General features: G+C 40.0%; 1 protein-coding gene across 1 annotated transcript in view; it reads left to right on the top strand.

Moving 5' to 3' along the window:
• Positions 1 to 26,405, top strand: part of fbxl17 (F-box and leucine-rich repeat protein 17) — a 207,662-nt gene extending 181,257 nt beyond the window's left edge. Inside the window, exons 10-11 of the mRNA XM_068311194.1 lie at positions 11,046 to 11,188; positions 26,236 to 26,405. Coding sequence (XP_068167295.1) covers positions 11,046 to 11,188; positions 26,236 to 26,373 — 281 coding nt within the window. The 3' untranslated portion in view covers positions 26,374 to 26,405. The remainder of the gene's footprint in view (positions 1 to 11,045; positions 11,189 to 26,235) is intronic.
• Positions 26,406 to 26,762: the final 357 nt, after the last annotated feature.

The following is a 26,762-nucleotide window of genomic DNA, read 5'->3' as shown; positions in this document are numbered from 1 at the left end:
TTTTTCTTGCCTTGCAAGCCAGCACTTTAAATTGTTTAGGGGTTGATCACAATCCAGACATCTGTCAGACATCTTGTCCGTTTTTATTCTTTTGTAAGAAGCGGGGAAGGAACCTTCCATATATGGGTCTGCCTATTATTAATGGTCTACTAACCTAATTGCTGTGTAACTCATTAGTATTGGGTCATTTCTTTTAGGGTTATTTAAGGGGCTAAGTAAACCCCTAATGCAGACGCTGTCTGGTGATCTGAGCAGTTTGTGAGCTCTTGTCAGGGGAAGGGGAAGCGTGCTTCTGGTTAATCATTACAGTGGGATTAACGAGGACAAAGTGGGCTGTTAATGGCTGGAGATAAGGCAAAGAAGGACAGTTGCAACACTGATTGTGTGTTCTGTGTCACGTCCATCCCCCAATAGGGATGTTTAATATTTTATGGAATTGACACTGCATGTAATGATAGCGATTGCAAATATCTAATTTAGGGATATAGAAGACCTGAAATTAAAACACAATCCCAGCAATGATGCTATTATACCCACCTGAAAGTACAAACAGTATTAAGATTAGCAGAGGATGCCATGGTTTAACCTGTAGTCTGTCTAAGCAGTATGTAAGAACAGTCAGTTTCCTTCTGGATTTTAATAAGCGTGATGTAAGAGAGGCCCACTTCTGGGGTCTGGATCTAGTAGAAGCGTGTAATTACCTTTAAGACCTGGTCCCTATGCTAAAGGATTAGCTGTAATCCATAACCAAAGCCATAGCTATTGCTACGCTACGTTAATTCCAGTCAGACACATGCAAAAAAATCCAGTGACTATGATGCTGTCCATCTTCATCTCCGTCCTTGTTCCTCCTGCTCACGTCCTCCCCGCATCCTCTTTTTACCTTCTCATTTCAAATTGATGTTGTTAAGCTTCATACTTCCATCTGTGCTGTCAGAACTGGACAGCAGTTGTTTTGTTGTGGGCAATTCAAAACATACTGAAAGAGAGAATGTAAGAGAGAGATGGACAGAGAGAGAGAGATAGCAAGAGTGGAAAGGTGGGGTGGATTAATATCCTCACAGGAGAAAGAAGAGGTGCTTAGGAGCAGAGGTGCAGTTGGTTTGAGATAGAGCTTAATATCCTGCTTTTACTGCTGATGGTACTGGGAACCCCTGTGTGTGCGTGTGTTTGTGTGTGTGTGTGTGTGTATGTGTGTGTGTGTGTGTGTGTGTGTGTGTGTGTGTGTGTGTGTGTATGTGTGCGTTGAATCCATGTAAGCATTACGCTTATTGACATTGTCTTTGAAATGTGTACATAGCATTTACACCAAGAAAATATCTTGTAATTTGTATTTATCAAGTTCTACACCTGAGCTGTCTGGTTAATTACCTTCACAAAGGAGGTTGTGTTTTTACCATTGTTTTTTTTTGTCCATTAGCGTGTTTCAAGGTTACGTACAAAATCTGATTTCATTTAGAGAGAGGATTTTTTTTTTTTTGCAAAAACACTTTAATCACATTCAAACATTTTGCAATTTTACTTTAGATGAAGCACTAAAGTGCTTCAGAAGAAGATTTTTTGCAAAAAAAACTTCAATCACATTTAGAACATTTAGAACATTTGACAATTTTTCATTAGATGAAACTTCAAAAACACTAAACACTCAAAAACACTAAACACCAATAAACAAAGGGAAATACAATATAAAAATTAGTACATTATAACAGGAAGTTTGCAAAAGTGAGGTGGTCATCAACTAAAGTGCATAGGACATTTTTGTGACACCAGATGTTCCTAAAGTTATTCAGGTCTTTTGTCAATTTATAGAAACCAAATTCTAGTTTTAAGCGACATCTGATGTTACAGCAAAAAACAGTAGCTGCTTCTTGAACAGTATTGTTTTCAATTCTCCTCTTCCTGGTCACATAAATTGCAAGTTTTGCCTCTCCAGAAATAAATTTTAAAAGCTGCCACTTTCTCTGATTCAATTTATTGTACCCAGCACCGTAGATGAATTTCCTGATACTAAAATTTTCACTGAACAAATTAAAAACATTCGTTAGAAGAGTGAAGAGCACTGCAAGTCTCCCACACTCACTGAAAACATGAAAGACTGTTTCACGAAGGGGACAGAAGGGACACTGGCTGGACACCGCAGGGGTGAAAACAGAGATAAAGGCATTGGAACCGATGGCACCATGTAAAAGTCTCCACTGGAGGTCGGCTGTTTTTTTCTTGAGGGGAGGTTTGTACAGAAGTCTCCACTGTGGATCAGGTCCATATCCCGTCATCCTGTTGGCCCAGGTAGTGGGTGCTCTGTTACACAGGCTTTTCTTGTTGATTACTTTTACACATTGTTTGTACAGTATTTTTTTGTTGGCCGTGTGCAGGCTGATTTGTCGTTCATCTCCGAGGAGAGGACCCTCCAGCTCTCCAAACAGGGGACTGATGTGGACCTCAGGGAAAAGCTTCTCTCCTTCCCGGAGAGTCTTTGCCTCCACAGTTGTAGCACCTTCTGAGCCACCCTGGTGGACTGGATGTTCAGCAGGGAGCTCACAGCCTGGGCATCCGCCAACGCAGGCCTTCCAACGCAGGCCTGCCAACGCAGGCCCGGCGTTGTCCACCAGCTGCTGGAGAGTCATGGTCCTGGTTCTGCAAAGCGCTGCAGACAGCCCAGGTGTGGCTCCACTGGTGGTTCCTTCAGTAACCAGAACAGAGAGTCAAGAGCTTTTTCCTGGGCTGCTTTTAAATAGGGCCCATGACTTAGAAACACCATGATAAAACGGAGGCAAACCGTTTAACTTTAGAAATTTGGAGTCCATTAAAAACAGTGTAGCATCCAGGTGGATGAACGTGGCTGTTCTGCTAGCCAGGTGGATGAGGCCCTGTCCCCGCTCCTCTCTTGATAAAAACAACACCCCTTGAGGCACCCAATGCAGCCCATCCCAGAAAAAGTTAACAAGTTTGGTCTGGATTTGGGCTAGAAACCCTGATGGAGGGTCCATACAGGCCAAGCGGTGCCACAGCTGTGAGGCCACCAGGTTGTTTATCACTAAAACTCAACCTCTGTGCGACATTCTGGGGAGCAACCAATTCCATTTTTTAAGTTTCCCTTCTATTTTTTCAATGACGCCCGCCCAGTTCTTCCTGGTTGTTGTCTCATTTCCCAGGTACACACCGAGATATTTGAGACCATCAGTCTTCCAACACAAGTTTTGAGGAAGAACCGGGGGGTTGCCATGCCACTCAACAACAGCAAGGGCTTCACTTTTGTTCCAGTTTACTTTTGTAGCAGGAAAAACATTGAATGAGTTTGTCAAACCCACCAAAACATCAACATCCTTTTGGTTTTCGATAAGAACAACAACATCATCAGCATAGGCAGATTAAAGAATGCTCTCTCTAACACCAGGTAAAATCAAACCGTCGATGCTTTTGCGGATTTTACAGAAGAGGGGTTCCAGAGAGAGTGCATAGAGCATCCCAGACAGAGCACAGCTGACTGACTGGCTGCATACACTCAGTTTAGCATGCACATGTGCCAGAACTATCTTGATGTAATGTGATAATGGTATCAGCATTTGAAGCTCCTATGAGGATTGGGTTGAAAGTGTGGCCAATTGGAAGTCATCCTTTGAATATATAAGTTAATTTCTCTTTTGCAAAAAAGCAGCCTGCTCTTATCTCAGTCAATCGTGTATCCAACACAAGTGTCTAGACAAATTATCTGCCTTGTTAAGTGTCTTGTTGACCTGTGTGTGTGCCGCCCGTGTGTGTGTGTGTGTGTGTGTGTGTGTGTGTGTGTGTGTGTGTGTGTGTGTGTGTGTGAGATGAGTGCCTGATCTCAGCCATATGCGAAAGCCTGTTGTATGTCACCTCTGTGATAGTTCCATCTCTCCTTATCATCCCTTCATTCTGTCGATCTGTCCTTGCCCATCACTCTTCTCTGTATCTCTGTCTCACTATTTCTCATTCACCTTTCCAATCTTTCACAAACTTCACATCCCCTCAACAAGGTTATCACACATCAGCCACTAAAACTGTGTGTGTGTGTGTGTGTGTGTGTGTGTGTGTGTGTGTGCGTGCGTGCGTACGTGCGTGCGTGTGCTGATACAAGACCACCATAAAGCTCCGAAGTAACCTGTTTGTTGTTCTGTCTCTAGCGCTCACAAACATTACTGAGTCTGCTGATTTCTTTTTTTTGTGTTTTTCTTCCTATCCCTCTCTCTCTCTTTCTCTCTCTCTCACACACACATGCACGTACACACGCATGCACACGCACACACACACATGTACATGCGCGCATGTATGTGTGTGTGGTTTACATCAGCTCAGAGGAGGATTGGGAAAATGGCCATGTCCATTTCTCTCTCTCTCTCTTTCTCTCTCTCTCTCTCTCCCTCTCAGACACACACACGCGTGCGCGCACACACACACACACACACACACACACACACACACACACACACACACACACACACACACACACACACACACACAAAAACACACCAAACAAGGGACACTGCCTTCTCCCTGCCCTCTGGCTAATTAATTTCCCAGATCGAGCTTGTCCAACCACAAAGTGCCCTCCCCCATTCTTGTGTCGCCCTCAATCTGCTAGTCCTCTCTCTCCTGTGTTTATCTGCCGAGCTTGGCTCATTTCAGTCCCCTTGGCCTTTGATTGCCTTATCCTAAAATGTCAGGGCAAAGAACATCACCTCCTTGAACTTCTGCCGTTCTCATTTACTCTTTCTCCTATTTCTCTTGTATGAATTTTTCTTTTTAGTCTTGTGACTTAAGATTACCCCTTTGAATCGATGTATTGTTGTCGTGCCTTCACAGCAGTTGTTACACCTCTTAATCTGTTCGATAGAGTACGTTGAAGATAAATGTAGTGTACTAATCAATCAGACAGTGAAGCCAATGCTTGGCCAGGTCAGAGGGGTATCAAAAGGGTTAAGTGATCATTTTATGGGGTTACTGGGGTTCTATGGTCACCTCATACAGTTTGGCACTTGCATCATGTGGTCCTCATTCATTTTTATTTGCACCGATGTAAGCACACTACTGTGAGAGTAATATAAGCTAATGTTTTCTAGTACCATAGATTGCTGTTTTCAGTACACATCAGGTTCAAATGAGCATGTCATTGTCAGTGTTACAGTTGGTGACGTTGAGAGAATCCACGCCCACTCACACATCTTATGTGTTCACATCAATTGTATAACATTTTATGAATAAGATGTTGAGATGGGAAGAATGTGCGACTAACGTAATATTTAAGTTACATTTAAATAGCTTCATACCAGCATCATACAAAGTATAACTGGAAAGCAGTTCTGATAATGGATTTGCAGTTTGAGCACTATGCACAGGAAAGGCCATCAATTATGCTGTGCAGACATATGGTAAACTCCCACATGCAATAACAACCTGTCTGTATGCCTTTTTATGTTTTAACTGAACAAAAGGCAGACGAATGCCATTCCAGTGCACAATTCTAAATAGCCAGCTTGTCTGTGAGCGAGGCTCAACCGCAGTCACAGAATGAAAGATGAAACTTCTAATATTTCTTATGAGAGGTGTTTGGCTGAAGTAAAATTCAAGACAGTTTCTCACAGAGTCATCCGCCAGTAGTGTTAGCACACACACACGCACACACACACACACACACACACACACACACACACACACACACGCATTTAAAAAAACAGCTTTTTCATCCCTTAGAATTTACACTTCCTTTGAAAGAAATGTGAATTGAAGGGTTCTCTGTTGATTTTAGCGTTTTGGATGCATTGGAGAGGTAAAGTGAAGGCTGAAATTTTAAATGCAAAACAAAGAATGTAATGAATGTTTTTTATATCAAACACTGGCAGCAGTGCTCTCTTAAATACAACAGCTTACAACAATGAGCCTTTTCTATATTGTCTCTTCTGACATATACACATGCAGGATGCACACACTGCCTCACTATAAATCTTTACCTTATGCCATCATGTCTTTTGTAAGCATTCTGTCCTCATCAGCAGCTAAAATATTGCGTATAGGGTTACAGCAGACAGGCATGGGCATGACTTTAGAAAAATACGATGACCATAATGGCATACCATCATTTAGAAAAATGTAATAAGATGATATCTAATAAGGCTGTAAAAGATGCTTAACCCCTGAAGCTCTGGGGTCAGGTATAGAGACAGAAGAATAAGCTGATTAAGGAAAGTTTCTTCTCACGTTGCGGTCATCACAGGATTGACCATCTCCTGACCCCGCTGTCAAAAATGTAGTTAGCTTGACAAAGAACTGCTTCTATGTTTGAATAAATCCACTACTTATGGTGTGTGCTTGCGCCTGATGTGGGAAAGTAATAGGTTATGAATCTTAGTCTGAATGTAATACAGTGCATCCTCCTTCCTTGCGTTTAATGCGTTCCAGGAACCACACGTGATAAACGAATTCCGCGATAGAGCAACAAACTATTTTTCTTATTATTTACAGTCATTTTAACATTTATGAAACCTCCCCATACTGATATCAAAGCACCTTCAATCTGTATGAACTTTTACCACACGCCACTGTTTAAAGCACGTTTGTGTCTCACGTAAATCCGAGACTCACAGAACGCAGCACACTTTCGGATAACATCAGCCAATAGAATGCGCGTACGGTATCACGTGACTGCCTACCAAAAATCCTCGATGAGGGGAAGTTGCGAGCGTTGATGTGTAAATAGGCAAGGGCGCACTGTATATGGGCCAATGAAACACAGACACTTCAGGATTTTTGCTTCACCTTTGCCCAGCATTTGTCACCTTGGATTCTAACTGAAAGCGATTCTGATATTTGCGAATGCCTTTGTGAAAGAATTACATTGTTTCCAACTGTAAGATGTTGCAATCTCTTTAAAACCATTTCTTAAAGCACTAAAGGGTCTGTGACACTTAGTATTGATCTGCTGATTGATTTACTATTTGATGATTGATTGACAAGGCAATATGTTGGCCCAAATGCTAAGAGCTCCTGAACTAAACTTAATTGAAGTAGGTTTAATTCTGATCTCCGCCTGTGCCCTTTGTGATGACATAGTTTCATACCCAAATTACAGACTTGGTAAAAGTCAAATTAAATGTGATCGTCTTATAAAGAGTGATGTCAGAGGTTAGAGTAAATCTCTCTGTCTCACTCGCTCTCTCAGTTTTTTTTCAAATCCACGCTAATGTGTGTGTGTGTGTACACACACATACACACACACACACACACACACACACACACACACACACACACACACACACACACACACACACACACACACACACACACACACACACACACACACACACACACACACACACACACACCTAAAGCCATTTTCAGGCAGACCAGCAGAGTGTGTCCTCATTACCGTCTGTGACTGTGTAGTCACCACTCAGTCACTGCCCCTGCTGCCAGAATGGGAATTTCCTCTCATTTCTCCTTTGACTCTCCAACCTCTTTTCTACCTTTAACTTCTCTTGCATATCGCTCCATCTATTCCTAAATCAGAAAATCATTTTCAATCCGGAAAGACAATTTCCTGCTTCTATGGTCTCCTATGTGGTCTCTCAAAGGATTTTTAAAACGCCTATATTTGAACATTTTCAAGCATTCCAATTGTCATTTAACACCAAGTATTTGGACAATGTATAGATTAAGATTTATTGTATTTCAATTTGTTGAACTTTCCAGTGGTTATACCTTCATCATAGTGCTGCATTGTATTCCGGACAACTAAAATTGTCCAGTAAGCCAACCCTCCTCCCCCACTGACTCAGAAGCCTCTACACAAGAGACCATTATGATACCCCCCCCCCCCCCCCCCAAATTCTTTGCTAAAAACATACAGTAAAAAAGAGCAGCCTCAAGTTTTAAACTTTGGTTGTCTGGGTGAGAGTCAACTAATGGAATAGTTATACCATCTCACTTGATACTAGTAACTGACTAAGAAAGCGCTTCATGTTCTTCTCTTAACTAAAACGCTAACAATTAACCCAGTAAATTACAATCTTAAAAATCCAATGATGAATAAAGTTACAGGCCTATTATTTTCCACATTATGTCAAAAGGTTTTGTGTTTGCATTTAGGATGGTTGGTTAACCCTGTTAGCTTCAAGAAATTTTATCATCCACTCAACTGTGATAGACTTTTATCACCTCACAAGTGATAAAAGACATATTATCTAATAGAGAATATAGTAAAATATTATTTTACATACATTTTCTACTGTCTTTTGTTGTCATTGTTGCTTTTAATTTACAATTATTTCATCTAAAACTGTAAATCTTGAGGCTCTTCTAATGATTTAACTAGCAGTGCATACAGGTTGTATTGTGCGCATCATGTACTACGTTTAGTATTTTGACGTAACCATGCAGAAAATTTTCTTTTTCCAGCTACAGCTACATTGTCATTTTGATAGTGATCTAGAACAAATGTATTTACACACAAATAAAAGTTGTATATCATTGCTGTAGTGTCACAGATGTTTTGTGCGCTTCACCATTATCTTGTGAAACAAAAGCATCAATTTCTTGTCATTTCCTGACCATGTAAAACAAATCTCTTTGACTTCAGTCAAAAGATTTTCCTTAAAAGCTTCTCTCCTTTGCAGAAGTAGACAATGATTTCCATTTGCCACTGGCAGTAGCTGGATTTTACAGTCTCCTGATAGCAGATCAAAAGCGTGTGGAGGGTAGTAGAGTGCACACAGAAATTAGACTGTAATGACAACCTGATGAAGTTTCTGAAAGACTAACGTAACAAGTTCTACAATTCCAACTATTGGTTCATTCTGAGAAAAGAATGGTGTAACTTTCCATTTTCCATCTTATGTGATTTGCATAAGAAACTTATAATTATGGTTATTATTTGTTGCCTTTTTTTGTGCAAATTGCCATTATTGATTCAGTAAGTTGACAGTAGTACAGTATTCCAATCAGGAAATGATCAGATAACATATTTGCCTATTTGCCCACAGTAGACACGTATCTACTGGGTCTAAGGTCTAAGCCCCGGTAATTTTGAGATGAAGGGAATGTGCAATACAGCGGGAATAAGACAGGAAGCCATTCAACAACACTCAAGTACACATATGAAAACACACACAAAAAACAAGTGTCTCCGTTTTTAGAGCGCTCACTAACCAATCATCAAAAAACAACATGGCTACTCTGTGTGCTGTTCAACCATCTGGCCTGATGGCACTTCTTCCCTATGGTGCTGTTTTACTTGAAACATGGCGTATCCTCAAAGTCATGTTACTGCCTGTTTAGCCATAATGTGCCATTATGCATGACATCCAAGAGCATGGAGTACAAAAGGAACCACATGTGGAGCACACCAAATGCCCAAAGTTATATATTACATATGTTACATACTGTGTGTGTGTGTGTGTGTGTGTGTGTGTGTGTGTGTGTGTGTGTGTGTGTGTGTGTGTGTGTGTGTGTGTGTGTGTGTGTGTGCGTGTGTGTGTTTGTGTGTTTCTGTGGTTAGAGTAGACTCACTTAGCTCCAACTAGACAAGAGGAAAGAGAGTTAAATACATGCAGTTGATTGAAAAAGCACAAGATTATTCATTTCCTTTATCCGGTGGGAAAAGGCTTCCTCCCCACAGCGTAGGCACATATTGTATATATGCACATACATTCTCTCACACACTCCCAGACACATTCGAGTCATACATATGTCAAATATCGGCAGTTTGCATGCTTTGTTGCTATATAATTCTTTAATATATGGAGATTATATGAAATTTACTTGTGATAGACGTGCAGACGTGAGGTGGGAAATGCATAACAAGGTTTGTTGAAGTAATTGTTCCCTTTTTATTAAAGTGGAGACTTTTGAGTCAGACTTGTTTGTGAGAAAGTTTCAAGTGAATCGGATTTCTACAAGTGAGAAAACAATATCAGGGCTAAGTAAGTATTTGAAGTTGCTGTCAAAGGCTTTTTCTGTCTTCACCCTCCTCCTTTTATCTTCCTCCCATCTTCACCACTCCTTCGTCTTTCTTCCCACTCTCATTAGTGATGGTTGTGAGAGTGGAGAACAAAGCGCAGGCCCTGCCAATCGATCACTGAGCAGCACTATCAATTGACTGGTGAAGTGCCGGTCTCCTCCATTTGCTCAACAATTGATGGGTCAAAGATTGATGAAAAAGATTGGTGTGTGTCTGTGTGTGTTTGTGTGTTAATATAGCGGCAGATGACTTTATTGAGATAACAAGACATTTAATCTTGTTTGTTATGTGCACATTTTAATTTGTATGCTTTGCAAGATATACATTATTTAGAACAAAAAAACTACAACAATAATGTTTTGTATGTGTGCTGGTATGTGTGCTCACATTGTACCAGGTGTTACTGAGCCCCTGACATTAAGAGATATTTGTTTTGGCTTATGCTCTTTATCCTGGCACAGGTTTGTGCCCTGGCATTGGTAAATAGACACACACACACATAACACACACACACACATACACACACACACACACACACACACACACACACACACACACACACACACACACACACACACACACACACACACACACACACACACACACAGAGACACACAGAGACACACACACACACACACACACACACACACACACACACACACACACACACACACACACACACACACACACAATTACATGATACACTGGCATGGAGTCATTCTTTACTCTGGCACAGTTTCATTGCCCTTCAGTGTTGGAACTGATGCAAATACTGTAATGCGTGAATCCTGCAGCAGCCCGAACAAGCAATGGTTGTTCAAGAGATTTGTACATGTCTGTGTCTGTGCGTCTTTGTGTGTATACATTTTTATTCTGCTATGTAAACATTGGAATTATGTGTTACAGTAGACCAGGTGACTTGCAGTCATTTAATGCTGATTTCATACTGATATTTTCTAGGAAGATGATGCTTACAAGATGTCCATGGGACTGGTTGTGAAACTAACATCTTTTGTTTCTCTGCCTCCCTTTCCTCAACCCCTACTCCCCAAATTTTGAACTGTGTTCACAGCTCTGATAGCAATAGGCCAGTACAGCAGTACCATAGAAACCGTGGATGCTGGCTGGTGTAAGGACATCACAGACCAGGGAGCCACACAAATCGCGCAAAGCAGCAAGTCCCTTCGCTACCTGGGCCTCATGAGATGTGACAAGGTAATAATACTTGGCCCATATTTTATGCTGCTGTTGGATTTCCATGGCACACTCTCAAAATCATTTCAAGCAACATTAAAACATGGCCAATCACATAATATTGTTAGCAAATCATCATTTATTGTGAAATATTTCCATACAAGACAAAATGTGTATATAATTACTTAATCGGTTGATTGATAGAAAACCAACCTGAATATATACTGATAAATGAATTTTTCCTGTTTGCTAATGGGAAAAAATTGCTAATTATACATCTTAAATTTTGAGCATTTTTCTTCTTATCCATTGTTTGTTATTATATATTTGAACTCTTTTTGGATTTGGAGGTTTCAACACGAAATATTGTAGATGTTTTATATACAGTGGTACCTCTACTTACGAAATTAATTGGTTCCGGAAGACATTACGTAAGTAGAAAATTACGTAAGTAGAGACGCGTTTTCCATGCAAATGCCCTAATCCATTCCAAGCCCACAAAAATTCCGACATAAATGTTTTATAAAGCATAAAAATGCAAACATGCAAACAAAAATCAAAACATGTAACAAATACATGTTACGATTAGATTATTACACAATAAATGAGAGTTGTGCATAATGTAAAAAACAAAGAACAGAGTAAAGAATAATAATGACGGTCATTTACCTTTTAACTGCTGTCCCCATTGTTTTTTGCCCTCTTTGGTTCATCGCTCCTATCTCACGATGCCGAACAATAGAGTGAATTCCAGTCCTCCTTTTGAACTTTTCCAACCACCCACGTGACGCCTTAAACTCCTTAAGCTTCCTTTTGTTTTAATAACGTGTCGATTGTAGATGCATTACGGCCATATTCTTTGGCGAGATCAACCAAACACATCCCTTTCTCATGCTTTTCTATTATCTCTTGCTTTGTTTGCGTGGACAAAAAAACTTTTCTTCGTCTTTTCTTTTCTTCTTTTCTCCATCACTTTCTTGGGGTCCATAGTGAATACATACTCAAAAAGTTATTATGTTTGCGCAAAAGTATCAGACTGCCTCACGGGTCTAGTGCCAAATGCCGACACACTCCATAAGCACCGTTCTAGCTCCACACAGAGGTGGAGTGGCATCCCTCTCAGCCAATGAGATGCCAGGAAGATACGTAATAGGTAATAGCCAATGGCAGAGCAGCTATGACAATGTTGCGTTCAGGAACCTGTGGGAGATTCGGGTATCAGCCGATACTGTGTTATTATTGGAGTATCAGCCTATACTGTGTTTTTACATTACGTAAGTCGAAATTTCTTTTGTAAGTAGAGGTAATATTTTCCTGCTGGGAAATTTCATAAGTAGAAAATTTCGTAAGTAGAGACATTTGTAAGTTGAGGTATCATTGTATCATAAAATATATGCATCTGCACTGTAATAGACCAATTCAAAACATGTGCATTCAGGGCCTCAAAAAAGGCATGGTCTACTGGTTGAATTGAAAAAAAAAAAATCCCAACTTTTTCTACAGTTTGTCTACATGATGCATGCTAGGGTCAGTTTGTTTGATGGACAAAGGTCACATGACATCTCCTCTCAGTTCTACTTTGAGACAATCTGTCCAAAGTCACCCATAAACTCTCATTCAGCCTCTTCCGTGCCGAGCCACTATGATGATAGGGGAACATTTAGTTGGCGTGTCATGACAGCACGTCTTGCTGATTAGTTCAGTGGTGTTCCTACCACACAAAAGCATCCACTTAGAGTGAGATCATGTAGGCAGACGTGAGGGCAGACAGAAAAAAGAAAGTGTATCACAGACTTATCATACAAACTTTAGCCTACCTGTTTTTGGTGTCTTGTATCATAACCTGGTGCACAACACAGGCCATAATCCCACTTCTGGTCGCTCTCCACACGTTGAGTGTGACAGCGTATTTTAAAGGAACTTTTGTTTTAATTTTAAGGCTGAATTCTGCCTTTGGCTTCTGGACTGAGCAAATTTAAAGGACTTCCACTCTGTAGTAAAACGTGCAAGTAGAAGTTGGCAGAGAAACAAAGGAGGGAGGAGAGATTTTGACACATAGTCAAGGCCTTTCACCGGGTTGGGAACTCATCATTTTTATTTCTTCATTATAAAATCTGTGATATCTGTGTGTCACGGCCTCCGAGTTGACCTTATGGATTTCTCTGATAAAAATGCGTACCCAAAGATCGTTAACTGAGACGAGAACATCAGTGTATCATATTTATCTATTTAGACTGTAATAAAATTAAAATGTATGAGTATCTGACAGTAACCCCATATGTAAGGTCTCAGTGATGAAGCAGCATATTCGATTCATATTATTGCAGACATGAATGTGTATCTATCATATTTATCTCAGAGTAATAAAGAGTAACTGCATTACATAACAGGTGATCACTTAGGTTCCATTTTCATTAAGTTCTCCCTACGATGCCAACTCAATGACCCAACAATCGATATCTACAACCGTGCTAATAAAAATATGGTCATTCTAGTGACCTACATCTCTGCTCAAATCACACTTTTTATCTATCTTTTTGCTCACTGAATGTTACACAGCTTCTGCTCATGCCATGAAGAACTTTTCTCATCCCATTGCTCTAATTTTTTCTATGTCTCTCTTCAAATGTGATTTATACCGATAATTTAACCTGGAGTATTCGAAAGATAAATAATTTTTCTCCCTTTGCACTGAAGGGGGACTTTGGGGAAGACACAGCTAAATAACGCCCCTAATTGGTGCTATTAGAATTGTAATGGGGTTTTAATCTACCACAGAGAAGATCTTGACAGTTTCCAAGGTCAGGCACATAACCAACACTGAGTAGCGGAATTGATTCACCATATGCGTGCCCTCTTGCTCTAAAGTTGTGGTTGGCATTACAAGTGAATCTGGAGTGATTACTAAAGCTAACCCCTAACACTAACGTAAAAGACAAATCCACAGAAATTAATTTTGCTGTCATTGATGATGTTGTTTTTCTTTATGTTAGACAAGAACAGGAGTTACAATAACTGAGGTCGGGTATCAGGAGGAGATAGTAAGAGAAATATGAGTAATGCAAAGTTTGCTCGGAGGGAAAGGAATACGGAGGTTACGGTCACAGAGGTCACAGCGAAAATGAGAACTACAGAACGAGTTAAAGAGGTGAGAGGCAGAGATGCACCAGGGGAATTGTAGTTATCTACAAGTCAGCCCAGAGGCAGCAATGACCACGCTCTGCCTTCTCACCTCTTACTCCTCTTGCTTTCTGTCTTCAATCTTTCAAACCTAGTGCCCCGTCTGCTCTATCCTCATGATTCTACAATTCCTCAACTCCTGTTTTTCCTGTTTAAGAATGTAACATTTCACACTGATGTTAATTCTCTGAAACAATGGACAAAAAGGGAATCTGGGATATTCAACAGTCATTTCTGGACATTTCATACGTTGTAAGTCCTTTGGCCACTTCATGATTAAAATCTTTCAGACTGGTTTGATTTGCATTGTATGCTACCTCTCTTTAATGACTTGAATTAATATTTTAAAGTATTTTTTTCAAGTTAGTCTTTTGTGCAGAGCGTGCAATCAATTTGGTCAGGATTTTTTTCTTGTTTGCATTGGACATTTTAGCCTCTAGTAGTGTTATATCACGCTTTATTTGAGTATCACAGAGGTTCAAATTTGGAGGCATGTCCAATCCAATCTTTGGCTAAACTAATCTCATCTCTTCACTTAATGCAGTTCTGGGGGAATGTAGAAGCTCGAGGATAACTCTCAATTCCACAAGGTTCCCACATAATGAAAGTCTTGTGCAAATTACTTAACTTAAGATTTATTTTTTGCCACAGCTTCTCTCCTTAATGTTGACAAATCCATTTAATTTTTTTTTTTTAATCTTTGTGCCTCATTTCATTAAAGTCTCCATTGATTAAAATAAGACTGTAGCTGCAGTTTCCCCATGCATCTGTTTGTGTTGTACGTTCTTATTTTGAGAACGTAAGATTAATCAAGAACTACATTGAAGGTTACTTTCATATAAAAACATAAAAGAACGAGGCAAAACCACGTAGTGTAAGAGCTACTCTCTGAGATTTGTATGGGTTTTTGTTAACCGAGGACCATTGACTTTAATTGGTTTTAGCTTGACCTGTAACGACCCCCATTTATTTATCTGCACACTTGAGGAACCATCTCAATATTTACCCATTAACCAACTATTCTCCAAGCCAACTTACTGTAGCTAAGGGTGTAATTGGCAGTTTCCCCAACCTGAAGCAGTTTTGCTTTGCTGACCAACCATGAATGTTTGCACTGGGAAAATACATTTTTATATACACTTTCACACACTGATCCGCTTTGGCAAGTGGCTATTTCTCCTGAGAGCTGTGTTGACAGTGTTTTAGACATATTACAAATAATCCAAAGTTAATATTTCCCTTAGAAGGACTTTGCTGGGTTTGTGTTCAGGATGTGTATGTTTCTGGAATTTAGTAAAAACAACTGCAACACAGAGACAGCCAAACAACAAGGGTGGGATTAGTGATGACAGTGTCTCAGTAACAAACAGACCACCAACTTATCTTTCAAAGTCTAATCACCAAGGTTTGTTCAGGTGAAGTCTGGAGCCTGTATTTGTGATAAATCATGGTTGTCTCAGTGTTTCCCTCTTCTGCCCCCTGAAGCTGCCTTCTGCCCTAACTGATGTGGACTTAGGTTTCAGTGCAGGTCCTGTCAGTTTCAGAAAAATGCAGTCTTGTAATAACCTTAACACACAGTGTGGACAGCCCAGTCAGCCTTTAGCCCCAGCAGCACAGCGCAGGTCTGTTTACATTTGTTTGGAATTGTCAAAATGTTCAGAATTTTAACGTAACGACGTCCTTGAATGTCACAGAACATAGAAAGTGTTGAATTCATTTAAGAACTGTTAACAGAATCCATCTGGCTTTCCTCATATGGAGCTTTGTGAAGGATTGATTCCCTCTGTCACAGTTTATACAAATGTGCTTCTGTACTGTATACATTTTACTGCCAGGCAGCTTGAATGTTGTGTCCACTGCCATTTGGGCTGATATGCAGAGGGTTAGATTTTCTTGAACTATGAAAACACAGACTTAGCACAGTAACAGTCCACTGTTGGGTTTATTTAACTGTGCGGATATTTTCTTATTTACATGATTCAGTAGCTGTACGTACTATAAGGTCTTAATTTTGTCAAAAATGCTTGCATTAAGACTTTTTTCTTTCCTCTATCCTTTTTTTAATATAACTGAAGGATTTCCTTTGTGTTTCGTTTTATTTACATGTGCCCAAATCCAAGTGTATAACTGTGAGTATTCTTCAAGAAGAATTTATGTTATTTGTTGTCAACACATCTTATAATGGAGCATTGAAAGCAGAGCCCCTCAAGGCCCAGGCAAATGGCGTGTTCTGACTGCCTCAGACGATTACGTCCCTCCGCCCCCAAGGCAAAGTGACTCCCATTCTGATGAGGCTAAAGAAAGCGATTGATCCAGACTCACCCAAAAATAATCAAATCAATTCATATTGACCTCTTTCAGTTGTGACTTGATGCCAGTCTTTTGAACTATTCCGCTGAAAGACTCAAGGGAAAAAAATGCCTTAATCTTATGAAAATTGGATTCCTTTTGCTCGCATATGTCAGTGCTTGCGTGTCAGGGAATCCTGGCTCCCCACTGTGTCTACTGTTAAATGTCAGGTCCTCTCTGTGGGAGGAATTCTTTGTACACTTCCACAAATGGACCGTTATTTATTAAGCCAGGCTAAGTTTTCTAGTTTAGCACACTGACATCGCAATTGTGAGTTAAAATCAAAGCATGGTTGTGAGTTCATCACACACTACACTGGACAGACACATAGATGTAGAAACGCAGATGCACATAGACGTGCTTGTTTTGCATGAAGTCACCAAAAGCTTACGGTAGCATTTGTGAGTATTTGACTGGATGGAATGATAAGCTTTTTTTATCCACGCAGAATGGCAATGTGTTATAGCACTAAAAGTAACTCATCATACACTTAACATTGACCCTGTTTTCATGTCTCCTTCATCTTGAGTTGCATTGGACTGCCACTCTCTTAACATTATGCCCTTCAATCGTTGACATATCACTTTGTGGACTTTAATCATATTCAGCCTCAGTGGAACGTAGGGATTTCGCAGCTTGTTCACATGTATTTCATTCTATTTTTTTACCTTTCTTCTTTTCCGGTCTGTTTCTTCCTCTCTTTTATCCACATCTTTTTGTCCTTCTTTCTCACTACTTCATTAGGGTGAAAACAAATGAGCAGTCCATGTTGTGAACCAGAGAGGGGGGGAGTAAACTCTTATAGTCAGCATGAGCCAGACTAGGAGAGTAATGACACTGACTGCTGCTGGCCCCTTCAGGGACAGGTGGTGGAGAGAGCTAGAGTTATCATAGTGATGGAGGACACACGGGAGGAGAGCAGGAAATAAAAGGAGGGATACCCCTTTAGGAGCAAAAGAATAGAAATAGATTTAAAGGATTAATCTGTGAGAATTATATTATTAAAAAGAAATAATGAAGTAAATGCTCCCTATTTACTTCACAAATTGCCCCCAACCCTCTAAACAAGTGCTCTGTGTAACCAGTTTTGAAGTATTCTCCTATTACGCTAACTGAGGTGGAGCAACATTTGGGGAACAGGTATGGGCACTGCTGCACCCCCAATCAAGCAACCAGACAGACCTTGTTAAAAAGAACAGACATCTCAGTCAATATGGTCGTTCCACTGGTGCATCCAGCCGGGGACTCTACACAGATAGACACGGTGCAGCAATTTGCAGACATAAACAAGGACCTAATTGTTCGGGGCCGGGAGGTTTGGAGTGAGGAAAACAAAGATGAAGTATTGTGAAGAGTTAAGAAGCATTTTAAGTCTCGTTTAGGAAATGAGAGTTTGGGAGTTTAGTAAAACTTTTCTGTGATGAGTGTTGTTATTGTGAGCGGCAGGGATCCCAAGTTTAAAGGCCTTTAAAGCAAAGGGACATTAAGAGAATAGATGCTGCATGAGCAGAATCGACCGAAGATAGACAGGTTCTTTAGGTCCTATTTTCCATGGCTTTGGTCAGACTCCAATGTTCAAAGTTGAAAAAGCAGTCTGAAAGTGTCATTTGCTGTTTGTGATTTTTTTTTTTTTGTGTGTAATCTTGGAGTCTCATCCCACACAGAGAACCTGTATTGATTGGTGGTCTTAACTGAAGCTGCCTCCTGATCATCCCTTCATCTTGTTTCTAAAGGGCAGGGGCATAGGACAGTGAAGGAGAGGGGGTGAAATAAAGTGAGACACTGACAGAGTTCACTGAGTATCTGAAGGGAATCTTAGAATTGCCCTTCAACAAAAATGTACCATACACACACACACACACACACACACACACACACACACACACACACACACACACACACACACACACACACACACACACACACACACACACACACACACACACAAAGCTGACCTCTCCTGGTTCACAAACACTCACACACCTCAGTCTTACCTCTACTTCTGCTTCATTTCATTTTTCACCTTCTTTACCCCCCCCCCCCTCTCTCTGCAAGGTCACCCAAGGTTGTTGGATTTTGAATGTTGCTCACATCTTTTGTTCATTCAATTAGTTCATTCAAGTTGGCCACCCGTCTGGTCTGCCCCTTCCTCACACATTCAGTGTTGTTTACTCATCACAAAGGAGGTCAACACAATCTTGGGGAGTCACGCGCGCAAAGTAGACAAAAGTCAGTGTGGACTGAATACTCAGACCCACCGATTCCTGATATATTTTTGGCACCTTGGCTTAATATTGAGACAGACAGCGAATGGTCACAGCCATGTTTTAGCCTAAAGGGCTAGTGTCTGACTCTGTTGGTGATGAATTAGCTGTTTAATGCTAATGACAGTGTAGCTCCCCTCGCTGAACCCTATGTATGGACAAATTTAATGCACCCAGACATGCTTTAGTAATTTTTGTGACAGTATCGATTAAGCCTCTGATTGATGTTCAGCCTTATAATGAAATGAAAACAGCAGTAAATAGATAAAAAACTTGAGTCAGTTTTATTTTCTTTTGCAGAGGAAAATTATGAATTAAAGACTTGTAGCTCTACAATTAACAAAAGAAGGTACCGTAGGAACGTACGGTATTATCAAGCCATATACACTGTGTCATGTGTTGATTTTAAAGTTCAAAATTGAGCCATAATTCAGAATAATCATTTTGCTGAATGTTACATGCTACGTACTTACAGATTAAATCATCCAGTGTAGGTGGTGGGCTCATTTATATCTTCATTGGTTTCAGAGTCACCGTGAACTTTGTATTACAGCATTCTTTGTAACAACAGGGTCAAGCTGACCCTTACTTTATTTACTCTTAGCAGCCAGGGAGTCATGTGAAGCACAAAGTTAAGCACACAGTAGCTCTGTTTTGATTATCTTCAAGGAATTTTGCTCGTGTTTGACCTCCAGTAAGCCACTTTGGAATTTACTATACTTTATTGCCTTGTGTGTATTTGTGTGTCTTTATGCGTGTATGCATGCATGTGTGTGTGTGTGTGTATATATATTAAAGTGACAGTGACCCAAATTACTCCCTGTATTAGATGCATGAACCCAACATATCGGTCTTTCTCTTTTGATTGCATCTTGTAAAATCACATTTTTCTTTACCTTTCTTTTCACTTTTTCTTACGCATCTTTGAACCGAACTATCCATAGAAAAAATAAGCATTAAATGTTGTTGATGAGGTGTGCACGGCAAATAAAAATCAGGCTCTTTGACCAAAAATAATGATCAAAAACAACATGTGACTGTAATGCAGTCAGCATCGACTGTAAATTAGTGAGTTGTTATCTGCTGTATCACCACAACATATTTTGTTCTGCTTAATCAATGCCTAATCAATGTTTGCCCTTGTAGTGTCCTTTTCCTAAGATGAACTTATAAATTTTGAAAAATCCTCGTGAGTGATGGAATGTTTTCTTCTTGTCTGCAAAGATAAGAAAACCAGCCCAGTGAGGGATTGGGCTGAGCCTCATCCACATTCCTTTAGTTACCTTTGTCACGCGTGATAAAGCGTGGGGTTTACAAACCGGGCCTCCAGAACCTTTTTCTCTGACCCTTTTCAGTTCAGACCCCATTTCCATGTGTGTGTGCGTACATGTGAGAGAGGGAGAAACAGAGAGAGAGAAAGAGAGAGAGAGTGCGAGAGACTGCATATACACCAACATCATGCTCTTCAGGTCTGCTGTTGTCTGATATTGTGCAGGGATGAGGGTGTGTGAGCTGGACCAGACTTTCGTTGTCACAAGCTATGCCTGACCTGGTTTTTAATGCACATCCAGAGTCATGCACTGCAGATTTCTGAGAGGGTCGCTTGGAATTCCAAGATTAAATCAAAATGTTTCAGCTCAGGCTTTCTGTAGTAAAGAGCAGTCCGTTCCTTAAGCTTCCAAGTCAGTGCACCAATAGTTCCTTTAGAAATATTGAATCCTTCAGAGTAAGTTTTTGGTAACCTTTTTTTATGCTTCCACAATTCAGAAATGCTCTCCTTTATTATTTCCTTTCTTTTCCATTCATTCCTCACTCTTATCAGAGATGGAGAACTGTATTTAAGTTCCCTATACCCTCGTTTGTGAACTTTACAACTGGGACTTTTCCTGTGAGCAGTTTAAAGAAGGTTATAAATCTGACCTCTTTAAATCCAGACTTGTCTAAGCTGCCCTTTACTAAGACCTGATGCACTGCATTCTTCTTCTGCCCAAACAGGCTTTTAAACATTTACCCCAAATTTATTTACTGGCTGACTGATACACTCTGTACATAGGAGCAGACAGAGAACGGGGAGTATTTGTCTCACTTTATGGCCTGGGACCAGCGAGGGCTGCCACATGGCCTAAGAAAATGGAGGAAATGAGATGAAAAAGAAAAGAAAAAAAAATAGCTCACCTGTACTGAATTTAAAAATCCTCTCCACTAACAAAAATGTGTTTTATTTATGCTTATTTCTCATAAAATGTCTGGCTTGGACTCTGCACTTCCCAAAAGTCAGATATTCAAATGTGCACTGAGCAAGCTAGATTCGGCTTGAAAGCCAGTTGCGGTCTAATTTGCAAGTACCAGTAATGCCAGTAAGCCAGATCCCAAGGGAAACAAGAATGCTATCAAGATATGAAAAAAAGCTTATAATAATATTAACAAAATATGCAAATTACATTTACTATTCTGATATGTCTGCTAGGTGCAGATTTTGGTACAGCACAGACGCCACATCTGAGTCTGGGTCTGCCTGACTCCCAAACTCATAACACTATATATAAAACTTTCCTTCTTTTTTCTTTCTTTTTTTTTTTTACACCAGTACCCATTATAATACAGGCTTTTTACTGACCGAGTGCAGGCAAGAGAAAGTAAATGGACTTCCCGTTACCTAATTTATTTTTTTTTAATAGGGAAAACTTGTTTAATCCTATCTTTATTTGCTAAAGAAAAATTCATGTAATTTAAAATTTGTCCAAATAGGACCCATATAGAGAACACAATGAGGAAAAAAATAAATGCAGATATTTTTTTATTGCAGACACTGAACATATATTTTTCTGCTCTCATATCTGCATGTTCACTCATTCAACTTCAGTTCTCTCTAGCTGGATATTGCTGTACAGTTTTATTACCCCATGTCATTGTTATGTGCAATACATTGCTCAGTGTTTTTGATATATTCAAGAAGAGCAGAGGCCATGATTCTCTCTCCTTCTGTTTCCTAACTTTCTCTCTCTCTTTATTCCATTTCCCACCCTTGATTGCTCGGAGCACTCAGAGGGTGTTCTCACCACGCTGCTCTAATATGATATGCATCTTTGTGTTTGTGTATGTGATTATGGATTTACGACCCTGTTCTTCTTTTTCCCCACTGAGACTGTGAACTGCTGCTGCATTAGTCATCTTTACGACATGTTTTACAGTGCTGCTTACTAGGGAAAGGCTCCGCGCTTCCGGTAAATGTATATTTTACGTGCTGATAGAGTGCATTTGCATCAGAGGATCACTCTTTAAAAAAGAAAAAAGAACTCACTGTTAAAAAAGAGAGGCCATGAGATCACTCCAAGAAAGAGCAGAGGTCAGACTTGCCGTTACTCATCCTCAGCTTTCTCTACTGAAGTAGAGGAGAAGTTGTCGACAGGCACTCTCTGATACACACACACAGCCTTATAAGCTATTTACTGTGCAGCATGTTCAAATAACAGCTTTTGCAAAGCACTATATCAGGCATACATCTTTTTGTTTTCCCCTCATCTCGCTCTAGCTCTCTTGTAAACCCTGACAGCGGCACATTATCCGTCAGCATGCATTACACCACTTTTAGATCTACTGGGCAGCATCTTTGAAGTTAAATGGGGGAAAATATCATAAGTATAGGCCCTGCTCCAGATAGCTGTGGCTGCACTCCCAGATGCCTCTCAAAGATTAGAATCATCAGTGACTAGTGATCTGCTCTATCATAAAGCTCTCCTGCAGACTTGGCAGCACCCGGAGCATTTGGGGGAAGGTTTATGCACTATGGTATACATGATCAGGGCTGTATGCTTGGAAAGAAAAAAAAAAGATTGAGCCCCACGGCAAAAACAGTATTTAGTCATCAGAATCCCCTGTGCTTTCTGACATAATTTCATAGTTACTTATTAAAAATATAGTTCAGCACAGTTTTGCCCAGTGACAAATCGTCACTCCAGAATAAAACAGATTGATCACTGATTTGAAGACATCACTGACACAACTGTCCTAACAAAAGAACTTCCATTTCTCACCCAGCCAGTTACCTGCAGGGTTTGGGGGGACCCTACATGTCTCACGTCAGCTCTGAACTGCAAATACCAAGCAGGTGTGGTGATGTCATCACATCTCATTCAACATGCCACCGAGCCATGCTAATGGCCCACAGGCTTGTTCTGGAAAGAGATGGATTGCAATTGCGGATTTCCTCTACAGTCTGAAAAGACCCAGTAACCCTGGTTGTCCTTCCATGCAGTGATAAGGAGTTAATAGATGCTACAAAGTCAAAAAGCCTCCCATCAATCAGGATGTGTGATTGTCCATCTGCTACCAATGAGTTGTTTAATGAAGACGTCATTCTAAGATGTCAACAAATTGAAATATAAATCTTAAACCATGTTCAAGGAGTTTTTGCGCATTGCTTTGTTCTTCAGTCTTGATGGACTTCTGCCTTCGCAGTAATACGACATTTGAATCCCAATCACTTCTGCTGTAAGTCAGTAATTATGTTTCAAAATTAAAACACAAACAAAATAATTAGAAAGTTTTTTTCCCCGCTTTATTATCTGCATAAAGTTTTTGCAGATAGCCCCAGACATATCATTGAAATATATTTCTTTTTCATGCTATCTATAATCTTGTTGCAAGACAACATTTAGCATTGCTGCAACCAGCAATTAGGAAATGATTCACCGTTTTGATTGGGAGCCATTTTTGTTTGTCGCACTCATTCGGCAAGTGGAGCTGCACTAAATTAACATTAATGAATGTTATGGCCTCCCATCAGTTTGACAGGTCTATTCTTTAAATCTGTTTTAATTGTAATTAAGTCCTGATTAACACACTGAGAGATATTTCATTCTCTTTTCAAGAATAAAGCATAATATGTTATGAAGGCAATCAAGGGTTTATCATTTTATGTGCTAATTAGGCTCTGCCATATGACATAACAAATTTAACTTCACTTTATAGCAGCAGATTCTGGAGGACTCGGTTAAGCCGCTCTTTTGCTCTGAGTTCTGTTTTCTGTGAGGGTAACAAGCCGACCTTTTTTTTTTTAAATGAGGTGTTGTTATGAGTTGGTGATGCTAAAGAGGATCATGAGCATCTTTTTCACTCCTGTCTCTTCTTTTTTTCACCATCATCTCTCCACTGCAGGTACCTAATAAAAGCTAATGATCAGTTGCAAAATTTTTTGACAACGATCCAAGAGTCTACGGACAAGGCAGTCAATGAAAAGCTTGCAATTCATGATTCAGTGGACTTCCAGGTCATATCCTCAAATAAAGAAAAAGAGCGACTGCATTAATTCTCGCTGCCCGAAAGCAGTTATTATTTAAACAGACTTGATTAGTTGTCTTTGAGAATATAGTTAATTTATCGAATAATAACTAGAAAGAACTAATGTGTCACCCATAAAAATAATAGTTTATAGCCCTAAAAATATCATCTTGCGCTAAACCTCGTGAACCATAGAGAAGCAGAAGATGCAGTCAGTCATAGGTTGTCAAAATCTCTAATTTGAATATAATAGTCAGAAAAAATTGGAAGACATCCTCTAATGAAAAGCAGAAATGCAAATATGGAATTGCAATGGAAATATTGTATTTTTTACTTATTAGGTATTCTGCTTTTTGCCTGTATTTAAATCCGTTTTTTTTTTTTTTGGTGGGGGGGGGGGTTCAAATCAAGAAGGAAAGGTGGTTTTTTTGAAATACTATCTTGCATATGGAATATCTGCATTATCTGATGTTAAAATGTGGATCATGTAATATCATGAAAGATAGTTCCATCCATTGATCATCTTATGTCATCAATACTTGTTAATTAATATTAATCGTCAAACTCTCTTTCAATTAGGAAATTAAAATTTTAAAAAATAGTGTTAGTATTTCCTGTTTCCCTCTTCAACACTGCAATTAACAGAACAGAGGCAGAACTCCTTCCTGGCACACATTCTTGGAATTTTGTCTTTACTCGTAATTCGAAAACACAGAACAGATGTAAGTTAGAAAGATTGTTTTCACTGTGTGGTCTTGATCTAATGTCGTATTTCCAGTATTGATGGTATTCTGAAAGGGTCTGTTAATCCTCTCTGTCCCAAATTCCAGCTCACTGTTTTTTCCTCTGCAATCAATAAGAAAATTAATCGGCTGCCATTTCCTTTGAGTCTTTTGTAATTAATTTGTGCCACACAGGGTTCGAATCAGCTTTTGTGATCTGAGTGGCATCACTGGTTTGTTATCTCAAGGCATTTCATTTTTTTCTCAGTTTTGGCAGTTCTATCCTGACTTCTTTGTGGGTAGTTATATTTTTCTCAATTTATCAAGTTGACAAGGAATTGCTGATACTCACCACGAAAGGAAGTCGTGTCCAATGAAAAGAAAGAAAGACGAAGAGGGGAAAATGACAACCGAAACAGATCTAAATCCAACAGCCAGGGAACTCTTACAAGATTTTTCTCCCAGAAAACACATAAACCAAAGAGCTCTCGAGTAATTAGCTTGGTGAAAACTGTGAAACATTTTGTCACTGCTTTGGCAACAACGGATGACTGTGTGCTCAACATGTGTGTAAGTGTTTATACATCATTTCCCCTGGAAAGTGTCATGCTTGTGGGTGGGTGGGGGGTTGGTTCTGGGTGGGTTACGGTTAACCCCTCTAGGTCTCCAGGGTTACTCTGCCTCTGCTCTTTGTCAGATTCCCATGGTTTCTCACTTTCAGCTGGTGGTGATGGGCTGACTGAGTGTTGCGCTGGCATAGACATGCTTGAGTGGCTATTAGCCGCTTGTCTCTCTACTCCTGAGAGCAAGAAGGCCTTATTAGCCTGGTGACCTCAGCTGTCTTTTGCTGCTGAACCCATTGCCACATGCTTACCATAAGTACATGTAATACTCACTTTGTCATAAGGTTGGATATTAGCCTAGCATACTGCTAATTTAACAAGTTACACTTTGTGCTTTAATAATGCATCATGGGTACCACACAAATAGTATGGGTTTTTTTTACAGAACACAAATTATATATTCCATTCCTCTATCATCCATTAGAAACACATTACACAGGAATCTTTTGATGGTGTGTTTGGGAAGAGTGAAGCAAAAGCACAGTCAGAACGTTTGCGAATCTGACACCTGAACATCTGCGTATATGGACTATATGGTCTAAAGCCAGAGAAAACAAGAAAATATGAATAAAAAATAAAATGTAGTGTTGTTAAGGTAAATCTGACATGCTCCTCTAATTACAATATGTGTCTGTGTGTGCATTTTGCAGGTGAATGAGGAGACAGTGGAGAGGCTGGTGGTCCAGTACCCTCACATTGTTTTCAGCACAGTGATGCAGGACTGCAAGAGAACCTTGGAAAGAGCTTATCAAATGGGCTGGAGCCCGAACACTTCCAACACTTCATAGCAACTGCTGGATCACACACACACGCACACACTCACACAACACACACACACACACACACACACACACACACACACACACACACACACACACACACACACACACACACACACACACACACACACACACACATTACTCTTTCTCTGTACAGATATAAATCCACTTTAGCGCATTTATGTTTGCTTCTCGTCCACGTTTAACACATGCATGTGAACATGTTGCTATATTAAAAGACCATCAGCTTTACCTGAAGCAAATCCCTCATTTCAATAATTTGAGTAATGTTTAGCATTAAGTGAAAAGTCATACACTTATCATCAGCAGCATCAGCTGTAGGTCAGATCACAGACAACAACACAGTGTCCTTTCGTGGGCCAGACTGTGGACTAGAC

Source organism: Antennarius striatus, chromosome 3, assembly GCF_040054535.1.
Source record: "Antennarius striatus isolate MH-2024 chromosome 3, ASM4005453v1, whole genome shotgun sequence".
Taxonomy (NCBI): Eukaryota; Metazoa; Chordata; class Actinopteri; order Lophiiformes; family Antennariidae; genus Antennarius; species Antennarius striatus.
The sequence above is the reverse complement of the archived record's forward strand: the minus strand, read 5'-3'. Positions and strand labels throughout refer to the sequence as shown.